This window comes from Melitaea cinxia, chromosome 3 (assembly GCF_905220565.1).
Source record: "Melitaea cinxia chromosome 3, ilMelCinx1.1, whole genome shotgun sequence".
Classification (NCBI taxonomy): domain Eukaryota; kingdom Metazoa; phylum Arthropoda; class Insecta; order Lepidoptera; family Nymphalidae; genus Melitaea; species Melitaea cinxia.
In genome coordinates this window covers 15,671,584-15,695,801 of record NC_059396.1, presented here as the reverse complement: position 1 = coordinate 15,695,801, position 24,218 = coordinate 15,671,584, and the positions used below count along the sequence as shown (strand labels likewise).

The following is a 24,218-nucleotide window of genomic DNA, read 5'->3' as shown; positions in this document are numbered from 1 at the left end:
AAACTGCCCAACTTGCTTCTATTAAGTTAATCCATTAAAGCTGTCCTAGTTTTTGATTACTTCCGTGAACAACTCATACGATAGACACCACGACATATAAAAATAGAGACCCATAATCTTCATCTTCACAAACCGTAAGTATATTATTAATAAGTAAACTAGTATTAGGTATTAGTTTCATATAAGTTACTTATTTATAGTAAAATCATAAACAAGTAGATGAGTGACGACTGGTGTACAATTTCTTAGAGAATCTGCTTCAATACCAAGTACTCATTATATATTTACGTGACGTGATCTTTTTTACAAAGATTCCCACGGATGCGATCGTAAGATGATAACCAAGTAATTGTTAAAATAAAAAAATTATGGATGCTCTCTGAGTTTAAACTTAATAGCTTCAGATATCTTTGAGAGACGTTTGAAATAAAAGCAGATGAAATAGTGAATAGAAAGAAGTGAAATTTTCCCATTTATCTTACATAATATATGCAAAGGTCATGGTCGCAGAGCTATAACTGCGGTCGTTTTCTTTCAGAGGCAGTCGCGAACAGGGCGTGTCTAGATTCCTAGCTCGAAGGCTGCATCCGGGCCACCGCAGGGATCAAGTTACGGCAGGGGCGTGCGAATGTCAAGGAACCCTATACGCGGTGCGTCACTCTCGATGTTCAGTCGCAGCCGACATGTCTGCGCGCGCGCTCGCTTGCGTTTGCCGCCTCGCACTCGTTGCCAACCTGCTCGCCGCCGCTACCGCCGCGATACTCTCAAGTAAGTCTACTATTGATTCTTAAACGTAAAGTAGCTGGAAATATGTATAGAGTCTAAAAAAGTCTTGTACGTAAAGATTTAAGAAATAAGCTTAAAAGTGGAATTATTATAATGTCATACAAGTAAATGTAAAAAATGTTATATTAAAAATAAAAAATATTCCAGGTGGAAAAGACATCGCATGCGTCAAGGACGGACTCTATGTGGATTATGATACCGAATGCCGTGAATACATACGTTGTACAGCTGGCTCAGTGCGTGGCCGCTACGTCTGCGGTCAGGAACGAATATTCAGTGAAGCTGCAGGAGCGTGCGTACCGCGCAGTAGCCATCCGTGTACGCGCCTCGTGTGTGCTCCGGAAGACACCCTCGCCTACGCGACCCCGGGGACGACGTGTCGTCATTACTACAGATGTGTTAATGGGACAGCTATTGATCATGCATGCCCCCCCGGATCGTGGTTCGACCTCGTGACACAAGCGTGCTCTCGCGGAGCGGGAACCTGCTATGAGCCACTGTGTGCAGGGCTACCAGATGGAAACTACCCGGACTCGTCGCATGAATGTCATCGTACGCTGCACTGCCGTGGTGCAGAGCTACGCGCGGTAGTGTCCTGCAACGGAGTGTGCGTTAACACATGTCCACCCCCACGTGCCGCCGCGGTACCGCTTCCCGCCGGTGATGCCGATTTTTGTTCAGACGAAGCTTGCTCATCTTTGTGTCAGAAAACATCGGACGGCACCTATGCAGATCGCTCGACAGGGTGTCGCGAGTACTTTGTATGTGAATCTCATCGAGTCATCCGGCGAGGTGTTTGCGAGCCTGGCTTACTCTTCTCGGGGAGTGGCTGTGAGCCGGCACAAGAAACACTCTGCCCACCCCCGGGACGAAGCCCTTGCTTCAACAGGCAGAATGGCCTGTATAGAGATTGGCGTGACTGTTCATCGTGGTACGAGTGCAATCGTGAAAGAGTCACGTCTCGAGGATCATGCGAATCCGGTCTCGTGTTCGACGGGGTTAAATGTGTTCCAAAGCAATCATTTTATTGTGAAGGACCCAGACGATCCTCAGAATGCGAAGGGATGCCGAGCGGAACTTATCAAGATTTAGGTTCAAATTGTACTCATTATTTTCACTGTGAAGGGCCACTAAAAATAAGTCTAGCTTGTCCACCCGGACAGATTTATGACGGTGCAAAGTGTTCTCCTGCTTCTCAGTATTTATGTCCAAGTTTAGAACGTGATTCGTGCTATGGTCGAGCCGATGGTCGGTACCGAGCCGCCGACGCCGGTTGCCGAGGATTCTACTCATGTGTCAATGGTGAAAAAGCGGTATATGCGTGCCAGCAGGGACTCGTTTTCGATGGCGAATCATGCGTGCCAGCGCATCCATCAATCTGTCCAAGCGAAGATTATTCGTGCTCTGGCCTTGCAGACGGTTACCACGCAGAGCTAGACTCAAATTGTCACAGGTATTTTAATTTACTTTACTATTTATTAATAGGTATTTAAATTAACTTTTTCTTTCGATGTTTTTTTTTCTCGTAGTTTTTTAAACATAAAATTAACTGTTATTTACAGATATTTTTACTGCGAAGGTGGAGATCGACTTGCCACCTTATCATGCCTCGGAGGAAAGATATTTGATGGTCAGGCTTGCGTTGAATCTACGATTCATATATGTGGGGCGGCTCGAAAATCTATCATAGAGAACGGTGGACAGTATTGTGAACGCGATGGTTTCTTTGTGCAACAGGGAACAGAATGTAGGAAATACTACTTTTGCGTTAGCGGCGTACGGACGCATCTAACCTGCCCTACAGGGCACACATTTAATGGCCAAGTCTGTGTGCTCAAAGAACAGTATACCTGCCCCGGCTGAATGTGAGCTAATACAAGCTGACTTAAAGCTGACGCCGGAGACTCGGCGAGGACTACGGGAGAGAGAGAATACTCGGGGAGTGCTTAAGACGTACCTGATTTCAAAGGCTGATCATGTCATTGACATATAAAACTATTGTATTTAATATTTATTATATTATAATGGTTGTGAAAAAATATTCACAGCCTTATCTTATGTTACATTCAGAGACGGTAGGCCTCAAAGTAAAAAATACAAGTAATTTATTCATCATTTTATTGGCATAAAAACTTTAAGCGATCTATCTATGTAGATATATCATATACCTAATAATTACACAGTGACTTTTATCTTACAGTGTTAATTTACAAACACAAATAAGCTCAGTGAATAAAAAAATATTTATCTTTTAATAACATAAATGTAGTTTATTTTTAATATATCTTTTATCCAAAACTTATATAACAAAACACATAATACATAGCGTACCTACATATACAGTATAATATCTGAATTATAAATATAGTACAATAATATTATATAAATTTCAATATAAACGACCAAACTACGAGTAAGACTAGTCCAAACTAAGAATGTTTCATTAAAATTTAGAAATAAAGAAAAAAAGTTTTAGGCGACAATGTAAAATGCGATACATACTATGATTATATTTAATATCAAATAAATGCTATAATTATTAAATGTATTTCTTTATGATTAAATTATTTATAAAGCCTAGTACATGCAGAATATCACACAAAAATATTTTTAAGGATCAAAAGTATGACGCAACTGTCATCGGTATGAACGCAACTTAACAGATATTAATAATAAAATAACGCACGGACATTATTCCGGGTGCAAATATAAAACGATTTATAGAATATTTTTTATTAAGAATTTAATTAATCGTTTGGTCCACACCGATTTTTTTTTTATCAATTGCATAAAAACTGAGTGAACGTTTAATTTTAATTTAATTACATGTTGTATGGTTAACTTTGTAATCGACTACCCGGTGAATGTCAAGTCATTTATATTTTTTATTTACTTATAAATCACATTTGTTTTACCTGTTATATAAGGTGTTCGACTCGTAATCGCGTTACTTCAAATGGGGGGATCTGTAGGTGTATTAGATCACGTTCCGCGTGAAAAAAAGTTAGTATATCATTTTTAAATTCGATTTTGTTTAAATAGACGAGCTAGTTTGATAGACTCGTTTCGCATTATACCTTTTGTGAGCGCGTAAGCACGGCTTTAATTTTTCACGTAGAACATGATACATAACACTTACATACAAAATGCTAATATATTTATTCCAAGATTAATACTCGACGGAATGCGCGGTTTTAAATGTGACTGCAATTTTTTTAATTCCAATTCATTAAGGATGACATATTTGAAATGATTTTTTTTTTTTTTTTAAATATAGCCATACTGAAAATACTATTTCTCAGAGACACAGTTAAGCATAATAAATAATAGCAACATATAACTAAAAAAATTTCAACAATATAGATTTCTGCCAATAAAAGTAACGTCACCTGATTTTAAAAGGTTCATTATTATTAAAGAAATATACCTATATTCTTTGTTAATAAATTTTATATACTTGTATACACGTAATATATTTTATCATAATACATATAAGATTACTTCTATGAAATTTTACACATTTTGACATTTTTTTTTAAAGACAAAATTATACTTATTTAAACCGGTTTCGGTTCGTTTTATTTACGAACAGTTTAATTTCTAACACGATATTTTGTGTCTGGGTACTTACTATCTCGAGAAAACGGTTGGTTTTACGAACTGTTAATTTTCGAACAAGACGTTCTAAATTTCGTTAAATTTAACAATCCGTTGTTGTTGTTCAATCTCGAGCATATCGTTTTTGAAGTTGAACGTATAATGAGAAAACGAAACATTTTTGACTATAGGAAAAGGGCTGTAACCGAAAGGTGTATTGCAACCAAGTTTATAACACGTAATAAATATAATTTTATCGTAATAATAATATATTTTAATACGAGAAAACTTTTACAAACTTACATCAATAAATAGTAGTAAGAGACCATATTTTATTTGGTCTAAACACGTATCCGCGACAATTAAAACCGTCGCGTATGAACACATTAACAACATTAAATTTTTTATTCAAACTATATTTACCTGTACCGGTTATATTACATTAACATTTAACAAAGACTATTACGATTGTCTTTTATTTAAAAATTTAAGCTGTCACCAATAGCGACATTTACAGAATGTTTTCGAGTTTTCGAGTATTTTCAATAAATTAACAATCAAATATACTTCTGAAGTTTGACTGATTATTAAAATACTCTGAACATACATTTACGCGTTTGTTTAGATAACCATATAGATTGTTATTCTTCCATGAAACAGATTGAAGGCAATTGAAATTCTATCGTAAGAATTACTCATATACTGTACCTATACTAATAAGTTACATACACACCTAGTATCCAAGATCTCCTTATAAATATCCTGAATGATTCAGTCTTAATTTAAATAGCTGAAGAAACTAAATTTCACCGAAAACATTCGTTGGACCGTAATACAATATAATCTACTAAGGGGCGATGTCACCGGTTGTGGGTACAGTTTATCTTGCACATAAGTTACGAATAGACTTTAATAACAAGAGGTAGAATAAACCGTTAGGCGATTTTTCTCATCATTTAATAAACAACCAATTTTAAATTCTCAAAATCATTCATAACTTATAAATATAGTGAAAAACGATGGTAAAAAAGAATATTATATCATAAACTTATCTCTTGGATTAACAATTATCCGTCAAATAACGTTATCCACAACCGGTTAAACAGACCCTAATAATTACAAATATATATTTAATAATCAATTGTTCGCAAACTGTGTTCAAGCAATGAAACGACTACATATATTAAAAACTAGCGACCCGCTCCGGCTTCGCACGGGTATAAAATATAATTATAGCCTATATCATTCACTGAAAAAATGATTAAAATCGATCCAGTAATTATGATTTATTCATTACTGCCCGTGGCCCGCTCGCGTTAACTTTAGAGTAAAAGCCGGCCGGAACCGCCGCAAACGCTGCGTACCGCAATTTTTAAATCTGTAATATCTTCGAAAATATTCATTTAAATCATATGCTGTAAAGGGACATATAGATCTATATTAAATCAACAATGTATTTAAGGTATTTAATTAGATAAGGATTAATGCTGTATTGGTTAAAATCGTTTTGAAAATTAGCCATTATTTGTCGTAAAAAGTAAATGACAAAAAAATGTTATTGTGGGATATCCATAAGAGATAGGTATATACCATCGCGGAGTTTTCTGTAGACCTTTTCAATGTGTACAATACTTAGTACATTATTTTGATAAATCTCGTAGGGTTCAGCCTGCGTTTGCAATTTAAGCGAAAAAAAATTTATTATTTACGACATAACATTAGAAAACTCAAAAATAACAGTATTTCTCCACTATTTAATGATGTTATTATACATATAAACCTTCCTCTTGAATCAATCTATCTATTAAAAAAAAACCGCATCAAAATCCGTTGCGTAGTTTTAAAGATCTAAGCGTACATACATGTGCAGGGACAGAGAAAGCGACTTTGTTTTATACTATGTAGTGATATGTCGAAATAACTAACCGAACTTATTAAAAAAAAATTAGCTTTTTTTAAACTATTAATTTTATGATACTTTCAATGGATCTTATCGGATTTTATTTTGGATAATAAGAAGTAAAGGTACCTGTAAACGGTACCTTTAATCCTTTTCGAATTTGATTTACAGTCAACCCAACAGTTGCCATATGTAAATATTTCACAAATTGATAATACCCATTAAGTATATCAATATAAACTAAACACGAAACCGTAAAATTTACAATTTTAAATGACTACAGATCTGAAATAATATATAATGCAAATAGGTTATTAACTATTTTATATATTTACTTAGTTTATAGACTTCTAATGGCGCCAAAACAATAAAAAGGAAACAATACATGTCGGTAAACAGATACAGACCAAAGAATAAAGAGATACTTAAGGGGATGCTGCTTTAGAAGGCGCAAAATTCATTTTATTTATTATTACATATAATAAGAATGTATAGACAAAGTTATATAGGTTAGTTCGAAATATTTTCAAAGATACAGCACTGAACACAATGTTGTATGGAGCAGGTATAGAACGCTCGGGTAGTTTCGCACTCCCATCCCTCGGTCGAATAACTCTGAACTATAATAATAATAATATTAATAATAATAAATTGACAAAGATTTGACGATCGTTCCAAATATTTTGAATTCGTAGACGTGCTTTATACCTAAACTTTAACCCAAGCGAAACCAGGAAAATGCAGATTTCACGGGAATCGATTACGAGTAAATCGGACAGTGCAAAGTACAACGAGTGTTTTTTTTTTCTCCGTGAACAGATATGATATAACATAATCTAAAAAGATCGCTAGAGTTGCTAATTTTTTTTTAACCTAAAACACTCCCCACAAAACGCTTTTTTGGGCCCCCTAAAGCAGAATCCCCCTTAAAGATCGCTGTTTTAAAACTTTCAACATTTTTTCAACAGTTTCAAAAACAACAGAACATTTCAGATCCGTCAATAAAGTTAGAAATTATACAAATTTCGAATAAAATCACAATTAAGAATGTTTTTACGTACATATTAAAACATAGAATATCTTTTAACTAAGAAATAAATTAATATTTTAAACATTTATACTTTCAATTTTTTTTTTTTTAATTTTTTTCACCTCCACTTAATTTTATTTAACTTAGCACAGATTAAACATGGATTAATGTTGTTATCAATGGACATTTAACATGTTTGATTGAATTTCGATGATGTGTCGTCGCCATAAGGTTCACTATTGCTCGCTAGTGCCCGGCTTTGGCGCAGGTGCAAGCAACACGCTTATATCCCATACCTTAACAAAAAAAAAAAAATCTTTCGAGAACTATTATATATTAATACGCTAAGGTTAAGATGTTTCCCTCCCTTTTTAGAAAAAAACCTCACAATTACTCGACGTAAACTATATATCATTTTATAGATAATTGCTTGCTCTACCGGCATCCACAACTATTTTTTTTTTTATTGCTTTTGTAATTATAAATTAATAAATTATCAAAATCAAAATTATACATATGACGGCTTTAATTTTGAGACAACGTCAACATGATTGACGGTCGGTAAATTTTTTACTAATTTAGTGCGAATTATTCGCACGGGTATTGCTATTTTTTTTTTTATAATTGATTGAAGAACTATATTTTTTTTTAAATATCTCTTTTAGTATATCTGTCTTTTAGTATACACACACATTCGTATGTTTTTTTTAAAAGGCAATTTAATGCCAGTGTCATAGGTAACAGGCGACAGATATAGCATTTTTTTATTTGGTGATAAATATATAAACATAAATAACACAGTATGGATGTAGGGCACAGCAGAGTATTTCTGCTCTAAATCTGAAGCAACCCGTCTGGGGAAATACCTTATCAAACTTACAGAAGATCACAGCAACATAATAAAGCCTTTAAGTAGTGTTGTGTTTCTGTGGTGAGTAAGGTGGCCTGGAACTCCTGAGGAGGTTTGTAGGTAGCGTAGACAACGCATAATGCTGCTGGTCTTATAGGTGTCTATAAGCTACGGTAACCGCTTAACATCATGTGGATCGTAGACTTGTTTGCCAAACTAGTCATATAAAAACTTACTCGAGTCGGCTACTGCTGTGTGGTTACGGTAGTAAGAATATAGCCACCACCTCTCTTCCTGTGGGTGTCGTAAGAGGCGACTAAGGGATAACACAGTTCCACTACCACCTTGGAACTTAAAAAGCTGACCGATGGCAGGATAACCATCAAACTGCTGGCTTTGAAATACACAGGCCGAAGACGGACAGCAGCGTCTTCAGTGCGACAAAGCCAGCCCTGCGGTCACCAACCCGCCTGCCCAGCGTGGTGACTATGGGTAAAACACATGAGTTCACGCCATTTTTGGCACTAACTTGTGGAGGCCTATGTGCAACAGTGGACTGTATTAGTACGAAGTGATGATGATGATGATGACTCGGGTCGGGGTGCTCCAAGTCGTTCTTCCGACCGAGTTGCAGAGGGAACATAAACTAAGTTCATTGTAAACTACGCCAACGGTCTAGTCATATATAAACAAAACTGACCTTAATGACGCGATCTTTGCCAGCAGTACACATGCGGCCAGTCGCCTCGTCCACGAACAGCGACGCTACCGCGTGCTTCATGTCGTGGAACGACGCCAGCGACTCGCGCCTAAGAAACAACAAACACACTTAAAATAGTCTATAAATCCAATAATTTTAGAGGAAATCGTTTCGTTATTATATATGATTAGGTTTCAAATATTATCTGGCAAAAAATCAAAAAAAAAAAACGATAGGCAAAGCCGTTATTATGCCCACGCGCTGCGGGAAATCGAAGCCCATGACGGGTAGAGTGACGCTACAGTGTGACGCCACAGTGTGACGCCACAGTGTGACGCCACAGTGTGACGCCACTGTGTAACGCTAGTGTGACGCTACAGTGCGGCGGCGCAGTACTCACGGCTCGTGGCGCAGCGTGTCGTAGCAGGCGGAGCACACGCGCTGCGGGAACTCGAAGCCCATGACGGGCAGCGGCAGGCGGTGCGGGGAGCACGCGCCGCACACCGCCGCGCCGCACCAGCGGCAGTGGTGCTGCCGGAGACCTGAGGACATTCGATCATACTAATGACGTACGGAGTTAGTTGGAAAATATAAATATCGATTTTTTTAATACGTTATTACAATGTGTTTGTACATCATTACAAATTTTTTACATTTAAGCTTTAACTGCTTGTTGTAATAAGCAGAAACTGAACTTGATGTGTCTCTTCCGAATATATATATTCAAAAAGTATCAACGAGACCAAAAACAAAACAATTTTCTTAGAAAAGGCGTCACAAGGAAGAAGCGTCACGCACCCAGCTGCTTCTTCTCCATCATGGCGCGCACGTTCCAGATGAAGGGCGCGCGGCACAGCTGGCACAGGTCGGCCTCGCGCCACGCGGGCGTCTCCCGGCGCGCCACGCCCATCTCCCACACGCCCAGCGCGCCGTCCTCGCCGCACGACACCAGCCGCGCGCAGCCGCCCACGTACCACAGACCCGTCACCTTGTTGCTGGGGAACACCGTACGTTATGACATTAGAGATGTAGTAAAGGCAATTCATTGGAATCCGAGTCGGAGTCGAAGGCAGTTTAAAAGAGGTTGCAGAAGAGAGATTGTTAGCATTTGATTTAAAGACAAATAAAAAATGGTCCTGTCAATTAAATTTTAATTAGAAAGTAATAAATTAATAATAACACGTTTCCAATAACAGTTAACAATTTAAATCTAATAAATTGACTCCCAAAGTAGTATATTTTTTACGATGTGATTTAGACTGTAACATCCCACAACTGGGCATAAACCTCTTTTTCCATATCGGAGTAGGATCAGCGCTTAATACACTATACAATATGCAGTGGAGCTGTATGGATTGGCGGATATACTCCCTACTATGAGTAATATCAAGTGTATATGATAAGAACTAGGACCAACAACTTATTTGGGAGACTCCAACTATTAAGGACATACAACCAGACTGGAAAGAAATATTTGCACAAATACAAAAAACTCTATTAGTAATCTTATGCATAATAGCGTAAACCGTATATAGTGGATTCGTGGATGATTAGTATATTGTAAATTATAAAATGATTTCAGGATTTCGTTTATTTGTATTTAATTTTAAATAAAGTCTCTTTTGTGGGGGCCAATCATTTCGAGGCCCCGGGGCTGTAGACCCGGTCGCCCTCCCCTAAATCAGGCCCTGCAATAATTACTATTTTATCTTAAACACAAAATTAGTTATTTTATTCACATTTGAAGAAAAATAACAATAAATAATATACATCATTTTGAAATAATCATCAACAGATTATTCGTATTTACCTATGACCTTGAAGTTCATATGCTGTTCCTTTCTGACCGCCAATATCCCACACAATAATAGTCTGATCGAAGGAACCACTAAACAGTAGCTGCGGTAAGGGAGCCCAGTTTAAGACACGCACAGATCTGGAAACAGCACAAAATATATTAATATCACATTTACATGTAAATAGAAAATCAACGAATATTATAATGACTCAGCATTTAAACATTTTATTTTAAAACAGTTTGTTTATAGTGAGTGACGCGAGAATTCCGTATTTGTTTTACTGTTTGTTTATTACTAGCTGGTACCCGCGACTTCGTCTGCGCAGAATTAGTACGTACTTCGAGTAGCTTATTATCTTCTCAATATCTATCTTTATACCAAAAATAATCAAAATTGGTTCTGTGACATAAAAATCATTTTGTTACTACCAAATGTGCATTAGAAATATATTATCATTTTTTATTGTATTTATGGTTCACTGTTTTTGCGACAATGGCTTACTCATAAAAAATAGAAATATGCTGTCGCGGACTTTTTTGTAGGACTAATTAAGATAAACATTTATCTTATACATTATATACAGTTTTTGCAGCGTACGCAAGAATATCTCGCAAATGGCTGATTTTTTTCCGACTAACTTGACAATTATCATTATATTTTGGACAATTCACACACTATCTTTTAAAATTATTGTCTATGTGTTATTCTAATGTATAAGCTATATTATTGTAAACTTTCATTAAAATCCATTCGGTAGTTTTTACGTGAAAGAGGAACAAACATCCATACATCTATACATCCATACATACAAACTTTCGCGTTTATAATATTAGTAGAATGTACAAAAATAATTTAATTGAACATTTTTAAATGATAATATTTTAAAGTAGCTAAATGAACTATAAAAATACACTCTTTACTGTAAATATAGATACCGACAACAGTTCTATGCACTGAATATATGTACTCAATTAAGGATCTTATTAAGTACTAGCTGACCTGGCGAACTTCGTATCGCCTAACACAAACTTTATCGTATGGTATTAAAGGTCAAATTGACTTTTAAGTATTATCACAAATCTTTTGTATGGGAGTATAGAAAAGTGTTGTTTTTAGACATTTTCACGAAATTTAAAATTTTTTTTTTAGAATTTTTCTCTCCGTGAGAACCATCCTCGTACTTCAAGGAATATTTTAAAAAAAGAATTAGCGAAATCGGTCCAACCGTTCTCGAGTTTTACGCTTAGCAACACATTCAGCGACTCATTTTTATATTATAGATTATATTAAAGTCTATTGAACCACCTTATTTTAAATATATATTTAAATGTTCAACAATTAATAAAGTCCTATTTAAAACCTACTTCTATTATTCGTTAAAAAGAATGATCTTGATAATATTACAAATACTTGATAGTTTATAAACTTCCTTAATAAATTAATATATAACAAAGAAAGATCTGTTTGGTGTAATAACTACTTATCATCACACTTAAATGAATAAACAAACAGTACTTATTGAAGAAGAAAAAATGCGAGTCGCCGAAAACAGTATCAGTAAACTGACCTTGATAAAACAATTGATTAATATTCATTGGTTAATACCACTGAACTAGGTTTTTATTAAGATTAATACCTTAATGAGTGATACGAAAACCAGAAATAGACAGTTAACATTTAATTTAAGACTTTGTTTATTTAGTGAAAAAAAAAACTTAATAAACTAACTATTCGAAACAAACTTTAAAAAAAGTGCGATCTGTCCCATATGGGTACTAATAAAATTATCTTGATTTCTGCAAACATTATGGATCATTTTATCAATTATGTTGTTGCGTGTTTTTTAAGCCCATGAAAATATAATGAAATACCATTAAATATTCCCTTAAACCTGTAAAAAAGCATTTCACCAGGATTTAAGGTATCGTATATCCTTTTTAGAGTTTCGAAGCTATGTGCATAGTAAATTTAATGGCGGCTAGTCAAAAGGCAGAGCCGAAAAGGTAGTACAAACAAAGTTACATACATATAGTATTCATAATTTCACATATTGTTACAAAATACAATAGTAGTAATATTGTCACCCACCCTGTGTGTCCTTTCAACGTCGTGACTAGGGTTGCACCATTATTATCTAATTTTAACATTGTTATCTGGCCACTGTAATCTCCAATAAATGCATATTTTGACTGCGAGTCAAATCTTTTAAATTATATAGGAAATGTTATCAACAAACAAAAACACAAAAAGGAATATAGATAGATAAATAATTATATACACTAGTACTGCTTAAATTAAAAAAATTTTGTAATCTATGCCACAAAAAAAGAAAGGCCAGAATAAATCTTTAAAAATTGCAGCCAAGAAGCATCTTGATTGCATCAGCTTGCAAACGAAAAAACTACACTATAATCAGTTCATTTATTTAAAAGCCACAGACATAAAGACACATCTGCAACAATACCCCTTGTGTCAAGGCTTAAAAATTACATATTAATATATATATATATTCTTATGCTTCATGTAAGCAATGTGTAGTTGAAGCCATATACATTAAAATAATATAAGAAATAAGAAGATATATTGTACTTTTGTTCTATTAATATTAAAAGGATACTGCAAAGCAGTGCACCAGGCTTCAAACGAGTAGCCACCGATCCTGCGACCAGTTTCACTGCAGTGATAGGAGAACAGCTTATCACGACTGACTGAGAGCACCCACTCACAGCTTAGGGAAAACACCACAGCTGTAACGCGTGCTGTATGTGCTAGATATTCTCGTGTCTTAAAAAAAGAAAGTAAGGTATAAATTATATTGACAATAAAAATTAAAAATATAGAAAACTAGCAACATTATTTCTTCGTTATATATCTACAGACATGACATAAAAATTTTAGTACATTTAATTAAATAAAAATAAATATTTTGATTGTAATGTGTATAAATGTTTCACTTAATAACAACTTTTTTTAATTGTTTGCCGTCTTATCTGTCTTGTTGTTTTAGCTAATCTCTAAAAACAACTGGATCTCTTTTGACAGGATTTTATTATATTAGATGATTTTTCACTATTAGCTGACACTAAAGGACAAATTTGACTTACTTTTATTATCAAAAATTAATAATGGTATACAAAATAATATTACACAAATAAAGTTAGCAGCATCAGCTTGTATAACATTAAACATTTTCTCTTTAAAAAAATTTATATAAATAAAGCCAACAAGGTCAACAACAATGTTATTTTATTTAAATGCTTTAATATTCAATTAACATTTAGCTGATTAAGCCAATTTAAAAAATTAATTATTTACAGTTGATGATTAGAATAAGTAAGTCTGGTACCTACGGGACGGATTAGGACCCAAGGTTCTAAATTGGGAAATGGAAGAAAGACCTGAAAATGATTCTAAGGCTGTTTTTCCTAGGAGTGGCAGCAGACAGAATACAGTGGAAGACATTGGATGAGGCCTATGCCGTGAGGCACACAAAAGGGGCCCCTTTGTAAATACAAGTACCAAAGAAATATATAAACTTTACTCCATATATAAAATTATTTATTGAGTGAAGGCTGTAATATTATTAATTAAGCCTGCATTATATAAGATTATCTCAATTGAGTATGAAATGTTGATAAAACGTACATTATATATTGTTTTAATTCTAATCATTTTTGACAGGAAATGATAAATTTCATTACTATGGCGCTCATTTCTGTTATAATCAAGATACTATTGCACAGTATTACATCATTTATACTGTTTAAAGATCTGATTACAGAAGTGGTGTAAACTGATTACTTAGGTTACTGTGTGGTCATAATGAAGTGTACACAGGGGCACTATATATTGAACAATTAAACCTCATAGGACATATGTTGGATTATTAAGCAATATTTTACTAGCTTTGTTTCTTTACAATTTACTCTTTATAATTATAAATAGATACTGTTTTGTACATTTTTTTTTTTTACAATAACGACAAGATATGTCACATAATTTTTTTTATGGAAAACTTAAAAAAATTAAATTTTTTTTTTTACAATAACGACAAGATATGTCACATAATTATTTTTTTTTTATGGAAAATTTAAATAAAATAAAACTTACAGGATTTATCCTATTGCAGTCTTGTGCCAGTACAAATTCAGAAATGGTTCCATTTTCTTGACCGATAAATAACTGCCTTGTTTCGGGAGTATAAAACATCGATGTACAACCAGAAGGCATGTACTGACAAATACTTGGCCAGTACTGACCTGAATCTCTCTTCAGCCATACTCGAACTGTCCTTCAAACAGTATAATAATTCGCATAAGATCCTTCCACAAATAACGACACACATTACTTGGTAACACATTACTTATAGCAAGTCGACTACCACCTACTTAATCTGAATACTGAAAAACTTTATGTGGGTATATCAACCCACTTGCAAAGGAAGATACTTAAATATATACATATATAACTCAATGACTTTGGTAATTATGTTTAACAGTCAAACAAACAGCTAATTAAACTCTTACTTATCATCACAAACACTAATAACTCCGTCCTCGCCAGGGATGACGACTGCAGCGTTAACATCGTCGGTACAACCTTCTAATTTGCTAAGAAGAGCCGGTTTTTTAGTTGTGGAAAATCTATCGTTAGGTGTCCTTGGTGCAGGCTTTATTTCAGCAGCCATATTTTTAATTTTAAATAGCAAATAAACACTTATTCGTCACTTCTTACTGAAACGAAAACGAAAACGTCATAATAATTTTGACATTCCGGCTTGTATTTCATTTTTAGTGTTGTACCGTGTATGTAGAAGAATCTATAAATCAATAGTAAAATAGTTGTGATTTTTATAGATTATACAACTTCTTTCTTGTATTTCATTTGCAGTTCATTGTAGAGCTTGGTAACGTTACCAATTATATACAATTAATATAATACCGTCAAATAAAGTTAATTTTCTGACACCTTTTATACCATTAATATTTATAACGGTAATTAAGAAACGGAAACGATCGTTAACGTTGTTTTACTGGTAAATAGAATTATAGAGAAACGTTACCTCTGTTTTCACTAAATGACAATATTTTTACTTCTTCAACGCTGCCACTTTGCAACGCCCAGGAATCCCCGTACCCCGTTAAGCCACACAGGGAAATGATAATAGCGGCAACAGCGCACAGCATTAAATTATATTATTGTAATATAGCGTTATACAAACTAATCATACAAATAAATAAATGAATAAAAATAAATAAAGTTCGTAGTTTCGTACTGAAGCCGTTTACTTACACTTAATTCGAACATGAATATTATAATATATAACTAGCCTATTCGCGAGCTCATAAGAGTACAAAACGAGGGTTTTTTTAAATTTCATTTTATAATTTTATTTTATGTTAAGCCCTGGTATATTAATTAATCTACTTTGTACAATAGTCTTGAAAAGTGTATAATATAGACAATTAGACATTCTCTTTGTCTTTGTCATAAGTCTGCTCTTCATTTATTATTACTAACACGGTCTTATTATACAGGTCGAGCAACTATAGTGGTGGGGGTTCGTCGGCTTAGCGACTTACAGCTGCCAGAGGCCTGACGATCGATGGGTAAGCTGTACAACGAAGACAGAATAGCATTCTCGCTCTTTATCTATCACACGTTCCACATTTATGTTTTAAAATATAACAATTACAATCAAACGTTGCCCAATATAACCAATTACAATGAACCGCCACTCGACCGATGTGCACAGAGCGCACTCTACATGACCGCATACATCAATAGCAGTGACGTAGGTACAGCGACTTTGACGCGAACGAAAAGTAGTGATATTATTGCACTAATCTCTCACCGTTGAAATTAGGCTTAGCTTCCTGGTCTTGGTTTCAGTTGGTGGGAGACGTAGCGGAGGGTAACCCACTCCCCGCCCGATTGTCTAGACACTTACCATTTAGCGGTCCCGGTTGAAGATAGTAAGGAAACAGTGAAAGGGTCTGTTTTGTAAATAAATTTTTGTTTAATATTTGTGGTTTGTTTTTTTTTTTTTTTTTTGAGAGAATATTGTCATAAAAAATGAAGGTGTAAAGAGAAAGAGATGGGTGAGTGATAGCAAATAGAAAGAGAAAATATGAAGAGTAGATAGTGAATGAACTGAGAAAGTGGATACTAGGAATACTATTTCGCGAGTTTTTGAGTTATTAATCCTTAGCCGGCAACACCGTAATATTACGAGTACATTCAGCGTCATAATTTTTTCGTCTTTAGCAAAACAGAATAAATCGAATGTCGATTTTTAAGGGTAAAATATTGATTCAGTACTACATATCGATTTAAGAAATCGATTTATTTGGTCCGAGGAATCGATTGTCGATTAATCGATATCAATTCCTTATGCCTATTGCCTGGTTCATAGTTTATAAGTTTATACAACATTACTACGAGGTTATTTTAGCTAGCTACTAGTCTTGGGCTTAATCGGACGTTGTCAGGTGCGCGCTCCATTCGTACAATTCGAAAAATGTACTAGTACACCTTATTAGTACTATTAGTACTTATAGTTTCTGGCTACAAAACAGTGTACAGTTCGAAATACTTTTTTTGGAACGAAGTTCCTTCCGGCAGGCTTGACATTTGGCTGGGCGACCGAACTGAAAAAAATGTGATACTAAAACCGTAAGAAAAATATATAACGGAAGTGACGTAATATCAGTCACACGACTGTATAATATGACGTTTGTAAAACTAAAATATTATTATTATTATTTTGTTTGATTTATTTTATTATACGGTATTTGTTATTTTCTAAAATACTAAATTTCCTAAATACTTTTATGTACTTAATTAAAAACCAATCAACAAAATTAAAAAAAAATCAGGAACTAGAAATTATATATATATACTAGCTGACCTGGCGAACTTTGTACCGCCTTCTTTATTTTTTTCTTAAATATAATAATTAATATATCAAAATAAAATATAGCCTATCTTTCAAGTTGGATCGAATTGCACATGGTGTGCGAATTTTATTATAATCGGTTAAGTGGTTTAGGAGTCCATTGAGGACAAACATTGTGACACGAGATTTATATATATTAAGATATATATATATAATTTCAACATTTTTTTTTCAAATTGTGTTGCTTCTATATTATCCAAAGGAACTTCGTTCCTACCTGGTGTCCCATGACAGTGTTAGTGTTACAGTGTACGATTAGGTCCGAATAGCGATTGACATTTGGTACTTTTACAATTCGTAGTTCGTACCTTACTAAGTAACGTAACCTAACCTAACCTAATACAATCTGTGGGTTATTTTTAAAATTGTTGCACGTGCTCAAAGAGTACTTTGTATATCTAGGACAAATTTATTTATAAAATTTATTTATGATTTTATTAAATTTCGTAATTTACATTTGAAATAGTTAGTATATTTCCTAACACGAATAAACCTACAATGAAAAACAAAAAATCGACGAAACCTACTAAATCGCCCTCGGAAATCGGATCAGGTTAGTAAACGCAGACATTTATTTACGTTTATTTGTTTTAAAGTGGTATTTAATTTGTTTTATCACTTTTTAAGATTCGGAAGAGGAGCTATCGCCAGAGACGCATAAGCAGTCACTGGAAAAGTTAAAGAAAATCGATCCAGATTTTTACAATTTCCTTGAAGAAAACGATGAAAATCTATTAAACTTTGAAGCTGATTCTGATGAAGATGCTTCAGTTAATGATGAACATAAAGATGATAAAGTACACGTACCTGGACCCATCACCGGCGACAGTGATGAAAGTGACTTTGAAGTTAGTATTTATACTATGTGATTGTAACATTCGTAAGCTACAGAAACTAAGCCTACATAAATTTGTTTAATTTTTAAATATATAAAACTTAAAATTATACAGCTTTATCTCCTAGACCAGAGTTCCTATTCGCTGGGTCGCAAAATTCCCTCATTGTTTAAAAAAATAATACCTACTAACGATTTTTACTATTAATGCGTATCATTTTAATTATATTATATATATTAAAATATATTATTTTAATTATAATGGAACCAGTTTGGGTTTGAAAGTATTAAGTGGGTCACAAAGAGGTAGGATAAAAATTACTGGGCCATGGCAGAACATTGTTTGGCAAACACTGTCCTAGACAATAGTACCATAAAACGTAAATGTTACTATGTAACTGTAACAAAAAAGTGGTGTAAAAGTTTTGGATAATTTTGAATATTTTTCTTATTCTTCAGTCAAGCTGACACACGAATTTGCATTGTCACACTTGTATTGTTTATTTCCTTCTCGTACTTTGATAAATGCTAAAATATCCACAGTAAAAAGTAATTTAATTCAAGAATATCTTTAGCATTTATAAGTATGCAAAGATACATTTTAAAATGCATTAAATTTAAACAAAATATTTTAATAATTTCAGGACGAAAATGCCAAAGTTGTGCAGGGTAAAGTTACCCTTAAAATGGTATCCCAGTGGCAGGCAGAATTACAAAGGGAGGGTAAAATAAAGTTAAAGTCTTTGACCACTGTTATCAAAGTCTTTAATGCTGCTATGTTGAGAGTTACCAGTGAAGATGGCACTTCAGATGGAGAGTTTAAAGTTGAAGGTGAAATTATTGTTGTACTTTATTATAATAACTTGCCATAATCTCAGTACTTAACATAAATGTTCGCCCCCTATTCTTTGGTTATAATGGCTTCCAATTGTGCCAAGACAGCACAAATGATTTTGATAATATCACATTGAAAAGATCCTAAGGTTTGAAAATGGTACAAATTATATTTATTTATCCCTTATTTACTGGTCCCTTATTGAATTGTATAAAATTTAAGCTTGATGCACTAAAAATTAAAAATCTTTTTGTAAAGCTTTTTGCTAACATACTCTATGTACATGGTTGTACAACATAATAATTTTAATTTATATATTTTTTCAGGTTCCTCTGTTTTCAATGCTGTCATACAAATGTGTGTTCTGTATCTACCTAGTGCAATTAAAAAGTATTTAGGTATGGAACAGTCTGGTAAAGATCCACAGAAATGCAAACACTTCATAAAAATAAAGGGACCCTTGCTTGCTTACCTCAAAGATTTATTGAAACTACTTAGTGGTGTAACTTCCGACAATATTCTGACCGTACTTCTCAAACATTTACATCAAATGTCAGTTTATGTAGCCTGCTTTAACAGCATATCGAAACAGGCTCTAAAGAAGCTTATCACATTATGGAGTAGTAGTGAAGAAACTGTGCGAGTCCTAGCATTTTTATGCATTTTAAGAATAACTAGAAACCAACAAGCAGCTCTTTTAGATCTGGTTCTGAAGGCTATGTATTTAACTTATGTTAAAAACTGCAAGTTCGTGAGCCCTTCAACTTGGCCAGGAATTAATTTCATGAGGCGATCATTAGTTGAAATGTTTACACTTGATTTGAATGTATCATATCGTCATGTCTTTTTATATATAAGACAGCTTGCCATACATTTGCGTAATGCCATTGTAGTACAAAAAATAGAAAATAGACAGGCAGTGTACAATTGGCAGTTTGTTAATTCACTGCATTTATGGGCTGATTTAATATCAGCTACATCGAATAAACCTCAATTGCAACCTTTACTGTACCCACTGGTGATGGTCATAACAAACACAATAAAGTTAGTGCCGACTCACCAATACTACCCATTGAGGTTCCACTGTGTTGAGATACTCATCAATCTTTCAAAGGAAACAGATACCTTTATTCCCATACTGCCGTTTATAGTTGAGGTGAGTGTTTTATTTCATCTAAAGCACATTATTTATTACAGGACATTTACATTCTAAAGATTCTTATACGCTTAAAAGATTCACCTTTTGTATATTATTTCACATGTAACAGACAGGGCTAACATATTGTTAAACAATATGAAATAACTAACTGTGCCTGCGACTTCATCTGTGTGGACTTAAAAAAAAATTCAGTTCACAGTTACAAAATAAATATCTTTCTAAAATTATAGTAGCCTAAGTTACTCCTTATTACATCGGCTATCTGCCAGTGAAAGTCTCATCAAAATACGTCAAACCGACTGTATACATCCATATGCATTCAGTCAAAAGTAGTTATTTTAATATTACAACAAGACACTCCAATTTTATTTGTTTGTATAGATATAGATATATAATTCTATTATTATATATTTACTCCAATAAAATACTTAAATAACTTCCATTTATTTTTATTCTATTCATTATCGAAGGTTAATGAACTAATGATATATTTAAGGATTTTGTCTCAAAATGATTGAGTGCAGATATAATAACAACTCACTTTTTATTGTTTCAGGTATTAACAACATACGATTTTAACAAGAAGAATAAGAAAGTGTCTATGAAGCCCCTTGATTTTTCATGTATTTTAAGATTAGCAAAATCTCAGCTAATGGAAAATGGGTTTAAAGACTCTGTGATAGACAGAGTTTATGGGCTTTTGTTGGAATATATGGCAAGCATATCACACACCATTGCATTCCCAGACATTTCACTATTAGCTGTTATACAGGTATGAATCTAATACTAGTTTAAACATTTTTATAAATAAGTAGAAAATGTTCAATTTGTACCAAATATTGAGTCTTGCAGTTTGGATTAGCACAGTTAACTTTTAAGTACTACTTATGTTTAAAATTAATCCGCAGAAAAAGTATATTGTAAACAATGTAATCTTTTTTTAGAAAAAGTTCCGAGTCTTATTATGAGATTTTTTTTTTTAAATCTATTACAATTAATAAAATGGTAGGAGAGTCAAAACTGTACATTGAATATATTTTTAAAAGAATACTTCGGGTGTGATCTACAGTCGATACCGAAACCAAAAATATAGTTTTTAGAATTTTTGACTGTTTGTCTGTATGTATGTCTGGATTAAACTCAAAAAGTACTGCATGGATTTTCTTCAAATTTTGCACGAATATTAATAAGAAGTCGGGTCAACATATAGGCTCTGTAACAACGTGTAATCTAACGACGCAAATTTGAATGTTGTTGTTATTATGTTTTTAACCATGCTATAAGCTAGCTTCACATTATAAATAAAGACATTCTTTAGTATATTTAGTATCAGCATTGCAGCCGAGGCGGGTCGCTAGAATTTATTAAAACTAATATAAAAATCTAAATTTTATATTATTATTTGCAGATAAAGCAGTTTCTAAAGACATGTTCAGTTTCAAATTACACAAAAAGATTACGTCAGTTACTGGAAAAAATTGAAGAAAATTCGAAATTTATAGAAAAAGAAAGAGCTCAAGTGAGCTTCGCATTAAGTGACGAAAAAATGGTAGCGGCGTGGGAAGCGAGAATTAAAACAAAAGGTACTCCTTTGCTGACGTTCTTTGAAAGCTGGAACAAAGTAAACAAGATACAAAAACGTAAAAGGATTACCAAGAATGATGAAATAGCTGGGGAGCTGCCCATGATCAAGAGGGCGAAAATAGCTGAAAAAGAAGACAAAGCACCCAAACCTGAAAACAAAGGTCCATTAGTTCTATTCCCATCTGATAGTGAAGATGAAGAGACCAATTTCAAGTTAGACGAGGAAACAGAAAAACCGAAAAAAGCTAAATTAAAAAAGAAAGCTAACAAAAAGAAAGAAAAAAAGAAAGAAACAATATCGGAAATTAATATACCAGACAAAGAAGATGTAGTACAGGATTTCAGTGTCAGTGACTGGTGAAAAATAAATTTTTACTATATGTACATACATTTCTTTCAATAATTTAAACCCTTACCATTAACACAAATATTCCACAAAATTTAAAAATATAAAATCATTAAATGATGTTTTTACTAGAACCTAATTTTATATCACAGAATACTTTGGTATACATATACTGCTATTTCATACTCACTGCATTAAGTATGCATATTTAATATAAACATTATTACGAAATACTTGTAATTTTTTTTTCTCATTTTCGTAAAATAGGTTAGGTTTAAGGTGAATATCTTAAGCAGTTTCCTAGTAGTAAAAAAGAGAAAGGAAGAGAACAAAAACACGTAGACAACAATATTCTGTAATAAAATTAAAAAATTAAAATAAATGTAAATAAATCACAAGACGCCTTGAAGGAAGTACATCCACTGAACTTTTGGCTCCGGCGGCTCGTAAGTCTCGATCGTAAGACAGCCAGTTGGCGGCGATGATAATTTTTGTAATTCGTTTAAAAATACCGTTATTTTCAAATCCTGTAATCAGAACGATATGATTTTATTGTAATACAGACAAGTCAAAACTAAAACGCCTAAGCCTTGAAGAGTTTTTTTAACCCCGTAGGAATTTTGGTTTTAAAATTAGGTAACCACTAATATTATCAAGACCAATAGTAGAATTTAGTTCTTACAGAAATAGTTTTCTACATAATAAATTTTGTATTATATAGTAGTTGTAACGTAGCAGGGTAGCGTAGCTACTAGACATCCTTATTAACTTTTACATTCTATGTATTTATGCCGATTTCTAAAGATGGATGTAGATGATAGGTAAATAAAAAATAGCTCTATATTACCTTCTTAGATTTGATTAGCTCGTATAAAGTTTTAACATGAAACTCCTCTCGATCAACGTAAATCTTAAACATTCTGGTTTCTTCAAATACGTTTTTAAATGTAATCGTTGTAAATCCACCTACTTTTACGTCAAATGGTCCTTGGGGTCTTGGATCTGTTGCCACTCCCTTAATGCTAAAACTGAAGTAAAAAAAAAATGAAACGGTAAAACTTCAAAGTTCCTTAATAATGTATTTGAAATGGTTCCCTTATATTTGTGTTTTTACCTTTTGCATTGAAAATTATGACACGTTCGTCACTTTAAATAGCGTAAGTAGGGGAGATGTAGTTAATGGGGATCACCTAAGTGAGAATGGAAAAAAAAGCAAAACTATTAATCAACTATTTCTTTGTGCTGTGTGGCTACGGCACTAAAGAATTTAGCCACCCCCTCTCTTCCCGTGGGTGTCGTAAGAGGCGACTAAGGGATAACAAGGTTCCACAACCACCTTGGAACTCAAGAAGCCGACCGATGGCGGGATAACCATCCAACTGCTGGCTTTGAAATACACAGGCCGAAGACGGGCAGCAGCGTCTTCGGTGCGACAAAGCCAGTACTGCGGTCACCAACCCGCCTGCCCAGCGTGGTGACTATGGGCAAAACACATGAGTTCACGTTATTTTTGGCGTGAACTTGTGGAGGCCTATGTCCAGCAGTGGACTGTATAGGCTGTAATGATGATTATTTTTCTGTTCTTATTACAAACTTTACTTTCTAAACTATCAATTGAGATCAACTTTCATTACTTTGGTTTACTAATTTTGGTATAATAAAACATTTAAATAAAATTAAGTTCGATCACCATTGCCAACATCGGTTGGCAATTGTAATCAGCATGTGGGCAATGGTGATCAAAATATATCACACACATAATTGTCCGCAGAGTCCCATCTAGTACATTCGGCATGAGCCCAGAGCCCATAAGAAGTGCACCGGTAGCATTTTTCATTG

At 33.8% G+C, this 24,218-nt stretch overlaps 4 protein-coding genes across 4 annotated transcripts in view; 2 read left to right on the top strand and 2 right to left on the bottom strand.

The window, feature by feature from the left end:
- Nucleotides 1-334: 334 nt before the first annotated feature.
- On the top strand, nt 335-3,330 carry LOC123668064. Its single transcript, XM_045601861.1, has 4 exons — nt 335-345; nt 539-768; nt 934-2,239; nt 2,349-3,330. Exons 1-4 carry the CDS (start codon nt 335-337, stop codon nt 2,647-2,649), a joined length of 1,848 nt encoding a protein of 615 aa, XP_045457817.1. The 3' UTR covers nt 2,650-3,330.
- A 3,260-nt stretch (nt 3,331-6,590) lies between these two features.
- LOC123669604 (WD repeat and FYVE domain-containing protein 2) lies at nt 6,591-15,416 on the bottom strand. The gene is made up of 9 exons (XM_045603203.1): nt 15,189-15,416; nt 14,773-14,953; nt 13,280-13,446; nt 12,751-12,864; nt 10,674-10,799; nt 9,662-9,858; nt 9,264-9,405; nt 8,864-8,972; nt 6,591-7,609 (listed from the first exon to the last, which is right to left on the bottom strand). Exons 1-9 carry the CDS (start codon nt 15,347-15,349, stop codon nt 7,550-7,552), a joined length of 1,257 nt encoding a protein of 418 aa, XP_045459159.1. The 5' UTR covers nt 15,350-15,416; the 3' UTR covers nt 6,591-7,549.
- A 2,553-nt stretch (nt 15,417-17,969) lies between these two features.
- LOC123669603 (nucleolar complex protein 2 homolog) lies at nt 17,970-22,417 on the top strand. The gene is made up of 6 exons (XM_045603202.1): nt 17,970-18,173; nt 18,248-18,468; nt 19,100-19,286; nt 19,617-20,446; nt 21,006-21,221; nt 21,858-22,417. Exons 1-6 carry the CDS (start codon nt 18,119-18,121, stop codon nt 22,392-22,394), a joined length of 2,046 nt encoding a protein of 681 aa, XP_045459158.1. The 5' UTR covers nt 17,970-18,118; the 3' UTR covers nt 22,395-22,417.
- A 301-nt stretch (nt 22,418-22,718) lies between these two features.
- The window catches only part of LOC123668055 (hydrocephalus-inducing protein-like), a 53,106-nt gene continuing 51,606 nt past the window's right edge, over nt 22,719-24,218 (bottom strand). The window contains 2 exon segments of the mRNA XM_045601851.1: nt 22,719-22,906; nt 23,227-23,407. Of these exon segments, the coding sequence (XP_045457807.1) occupies nt 22,772-22,906; nt 23,227-23,407 (316 nt within the window). The 3' untranslated portion in view covers nt 22,719-22,771.

What these genes read in the sequence shown, in the direction of transcription:
- LOC123669603 (XM_045603202.1), top strand. Translation starts at nt 18,119, where the DNA reads ATGAAAAACAAAAAATCGACGAAACCTACTAAATCGCCCTCGGAAATC. An exon ending in GCCCTCGGAAATCGGATCAG is followed by an intron (nt 18,174 to 18,247) that starts GTTAGTAAACGC and finishes TCACTTTTTAAG; the next exon opens with ATTCGGAAGAGGAGCTATCG. An exon ending in CACTATTAGCTGTTATACAG is followed by an intron (nt 21,222 to 21,857) that starts GTATGAATCTAA and finishes TATTATTTGCAG; the next exon opens with ATAAAGCAGTTTCTAAAGAC.
- LOC123668064 (XM_045601861.1), top strand. An exon ending in TACCGCCGCGATACTCTCAA is followed by an intron (nt 769 to 933) that starts GTAAGTCTACTA and finishes AAAATATTCCAG; the next exon opens with GTGGAAAAGACATCGCATGC. An exon ending in CTAGACTCAAATTGTCACAG is followed by an intron (nt 2,240 to 2,348) that starts GTATTTTAATTT and finishes TGTTATTTACAG; the next exon opens with ATATTTTTACTGCGAAGGTG.
- LOC123669604 (XM_045603203.1), bottom strand. Translation starts at nt 15,349, where the DNA reads ATGGCTGCTGAAATAAAGCCTGCACCAAGGACACCTAACGATAGATTT. An exon ending in GCCTGGTGCACTGCTTTGCA is followed by an intron (nt 12,865 to 13,279) that starts GTATCCTTTTAA and finishes ATAATTTAAAAG; the next exon opens with ATTTGACTCGCAGTCAAAAT. An exon ending in TATGAACTTCAAGGTCATAG is followed by an intron (nt 9,859 to 10,673) that starts GTAAATACGAAT and finishes GGTGTTCCCCAG; the next exon opens with CAACAAGGTGACGGGTCTGT.